This window comes from Tupaia chinensis, unplaced genomic scaffold, assembly GCF_000334495.1.
Source record: "Tupaia chinensis unplaced genomic scaffold, TupChi_1.0 Scaffold000394_1, whole genome shotgun sequence".
Taxonomy (NCBI): Eukaryota; Metazoa; Chordata; class Mammalia; order Scandentia; family Tupaiidae; genus Tupaia; species Tupaia belangeri.
In genome coordinates this window covers 922,700-925,753 of record NW_006159896.1, presented here as the reverse complement: position 1 = coordinate 925,753, position 3,054 = coordinate 922,700, and the positions used below count along the sequence as shown (strand labels likewise).

At 61.5% G+C, this 3,054-nt stretch overlaps 1 protein-coding gene across 15 annotated transcripts in view; it reads right to left on the bottom strand.

The window, feature by feature from the left end:
- Positions 1-313: 313 nt before the first annotated feature.
- Positions 314-3,054, bottom strand: part of KYAT1 (kynurenine aminotransferase 1) — a 45,824-nt gene continuing 43,083 nt past the window's right edge. For all 15 annotated transcript variants that reach the window (XM_006153968.3, XM_027774009.1, XM_027774011.1 and 12 more), the window contains 7 exons: positions 2,465-2,585; positions 2,132-2,208; positions 1,916-2,005; positions 1,615-1,801; positions 1,458-1,534; positions 897-983; positions 314-809 (listed from right to left, as the gene is read on the bottom strand). In XM_006153968.3, the coding sequence (XP_006154030.1) occupies positions 744-809; positions 897-983; positions 1,458-1,534; positions 1,615-1,801; positions 1,916-2,005; positions 2,132-2,208; positions 2,465-2,585 (705 nt within the window). In that variant the 3' untranslated portion in view covers positions 314-743. The remainder of the gene's footprint in view (positions 810-896; positions 984-1,457; positions 1,535-1,614; positions 1,802-1,915; positions 2,006-2,131; positions 2,209-2,464; positions 2,586-3,054) is intronic.

Sequence of the window (3,054 nt, the reverse complement as noted above, 5' to 3'; positions counted from 1 at the left end):
TACACCACACACACGCACATGCGCGCACACACATGCGCGTGCACACTCACGCACCACTGCAGGCCCAGCTGCCGCACCCAGCACCAGGAATAGCGACAGAAGTGAGGCCCGCAGTTGGGAGCCCTACGTTCTAGGCCCAGTTTTACCATTCACCATGCGACTTCAGGCAAGTCCCAAGTCCTGTTCCTTCTCTGGGCCTTGGTGTCACTCCATAAAAGCATTTGTACAAGGAGAGGTGGGGTCCGAGGTTCCCCAAGAGCCCTCCATTCCACCCAGCAATCAGCACCACGGCGCGAAGCCCAAGGCAGCCAAGCAAAGTTTAAATAATCTGGGACTTTATTACAGGCAAAATTACTGGCTTGAGAACTCGGGCCTAAAGGCAACGTCTCAAGGTCGAGCAGGGGAGGGAAGGCTGAGGTTACACCCGAGCCTTAGTGGGGACCAGGGTAGGGCGGGGCCAGGGTTGGAACTTACGGCCCCACACTCTGAGGGACTCTGTGACCCAGACTAGGAAGGGCAGGGGGAGGCCCAGGGCAGGCCTCCTCACCTCCACAGGGGTGTGGGCATGTGGGGAGTGGACTCTTGACTCCCCCTGACCCACATAGGGAGCTCTTCCCTGGAACATTCTGTCACAGAGGAGAGGTTCCCTGGAAGCATCTTCCCCCGACCTGGGAATGGATGAAAACTGGACAAAGAGCCCTGAAGAGTGCAGGAACCAGGTGGGGCAAGGCCGCCGGGGGACGTCAGGGCCCGAGCTCAGCTTTCCACTTCTGCAGCCTCTCATCCATGGCCCGGAGTGTGGATTCATCCTGCACCAACACAGATCGGTCTGTCCTCTCTGCACGCCCGGGTGGGCCGGGGCAGCCCAGGCCTTCCCTCCCAGCCTGGCCTGCTACCTTCACAAAGCAGAAGCGGAGGTAGTGGTCGAAGTGCTTCCGATGAGGCACGCTGTAGAAGAAGGAGACGGGGACAGCCACCAAGCCCTGGGGAAGGAAGCCACGTCTCAGCACAGCCCTGTGGCCATGCAGGCCTCTGTTCCAGGAAGAGAGCTCCAGCATAGGACCGCAAAGGGCCATGTCTGGGGTAGAGGAAATGAAGCCCCTGCCATTCCAATCCCTCTTATGCTCAAAGGGGAGATGGGGCAAACACAGCAGTCAGTACTGAGCCTGAGCTTCACAGGTCTGAGCTGCAGGGACCTCAGAATTCATGGGCCAACTCTTCACCGGAGATGGAAGCCCGAGACCCACTGAGGGGCAGCAAACCCTGCCAGCCACTGGCATCTTTGTGCCAATTATCAATAGGAACAGGCTTCCTGCTTCTTGACGTGAGTACAACCCTGGACCAGAGCTCATGCAGGGGCTGGCTGGATTTTTTCCCCATCAGCCCCTTGGCTGTGTACCCTTGAGCAGCGCACAGCCCGTGAACCTGCCGCTCGTCCCGGCCCGGGTTCAGCCCACCTTGTTCTTGCTCATCCACCTGACGAAGCGCACGTCATACGGTTCATCCGCAGGACCAGGCAAAGGCATCTTGCTCTCTGGGGGACAGAGGCTGTGCTCAGCCCTCAGCAGCCTCCAGCCCCCCCGTATCCTGCCCAGACGGGCCAGTCCTGCTCACTGAAGTCTGAGATGTCTGTGATGAGGAAGTAGCTGCCCTGCGGGACCGTGGGCTTCAGGCCCACCGACTGCAGGCTGCGAATCATGTGGTCCCGGCGGTGCTGCACGGCCTGCGGGAACTGCATGAAGTAGCTGCTGGGCTGGCCGAAGTTCTGCTGCTCCCGCTCAAAGCTCTGGGCCACCGCAGCCTGGGCAGGGCAGATGGGCAGACTCACAGATGGCGTGCGCCCCACACCGGGGCCAGCCTGGGTTCCCCCGATGCCCCCTCCCTGCCTCCAGCAGTCCGCGCCTTCCCTCCTCACCTGGCCCTGCGTGGCGCAGTGGAAGATGGAGTTCTGGTGCACCGTCCGCAAGTGCTTCATGATGCTATCCGGACCCAGGACCCAGCCCACCTGGACCGGGACACAGGTAGGGGTGAGGCCCTGCAGGACCTGGCCAAACCCTTCCTTGCTTCCCAGGCTCGCCTCACCTGCCCGGGACCACAGGGAGGGGCGTGTCCCTTGCCTTCATCAACTCACCTTCCAGCCAGTGACACTAAAGGTCTTGCCAGCGCTGCCGATGGTCAGGGTCCGCTCCCACATGCCCGGGAGGCTGGCTGCCCAAGGCCAAAGAAAACAGCTGCTGGGATGGGGCGGGGGGCCCACAGGCTCCCGATACTCTGGGCTCTGCACTAAGCTATTTGCAGGACTTACTTAATCATGTCCTCAGGACAACCCTGGGAGGCAGGTGCTACTGTGATTCTGTTCTCAGAGAGTGAAGTCACCGCGCCTGACTCACACAACCCCAGTGCGTCCTCAGTCCTAATCACCGGCCTAGAGTCATGCAGGGAGGGCCCGGGGGGCTCGGCTCACCGATGCTGATGTGCCGGTGCCCGTCGTAGACCAGCCACTGGTAGACCTCGTCGGAGATGCACAGCACGTCGTGCTTCTGGCACAGGCCGGCTATCAGCTCCAGCTCTGCCTTGGAGAACACCTGCGGGTACCCGAGAGGGACACAGGCCTGCAGCCGGGACCGCCCGCACAGAGGCCTGCTCGGAGGAGAGAGCGTGTGGCCACGCCACGGCTAAGGGCTCTTCTGCCCCATCCTGTCGAGTCCCTGCTACGTTGGCCCTGTGCGGTCAGGTTCTCTCGTGTCCCCGTCACAGACGAGGACACACTGCCAGAGGCGAAGTCCCCATCCCGAGGTCACCAGGAAGCAAAGGAGGTACCAGGCTTCCCACCACCTCGGCCCTCATACCTTCCCTGGGGATGCCTGGCCCCATAGCCTGGTGGTTAAAGAAACAAGGCCCCAAAGGTTAACCACGTGGGGTTTGAATCCTGGCCCCGGTGGCCATGTACACGTGCATGCGTGTCCCAAATCCCGACAGGGTGGAGAAATGGAGACGGGACTGCGGCGTGCCCATGTCCCAGTGGCAGGGAGCTTTCTCCCCCCCCTTCTCGTT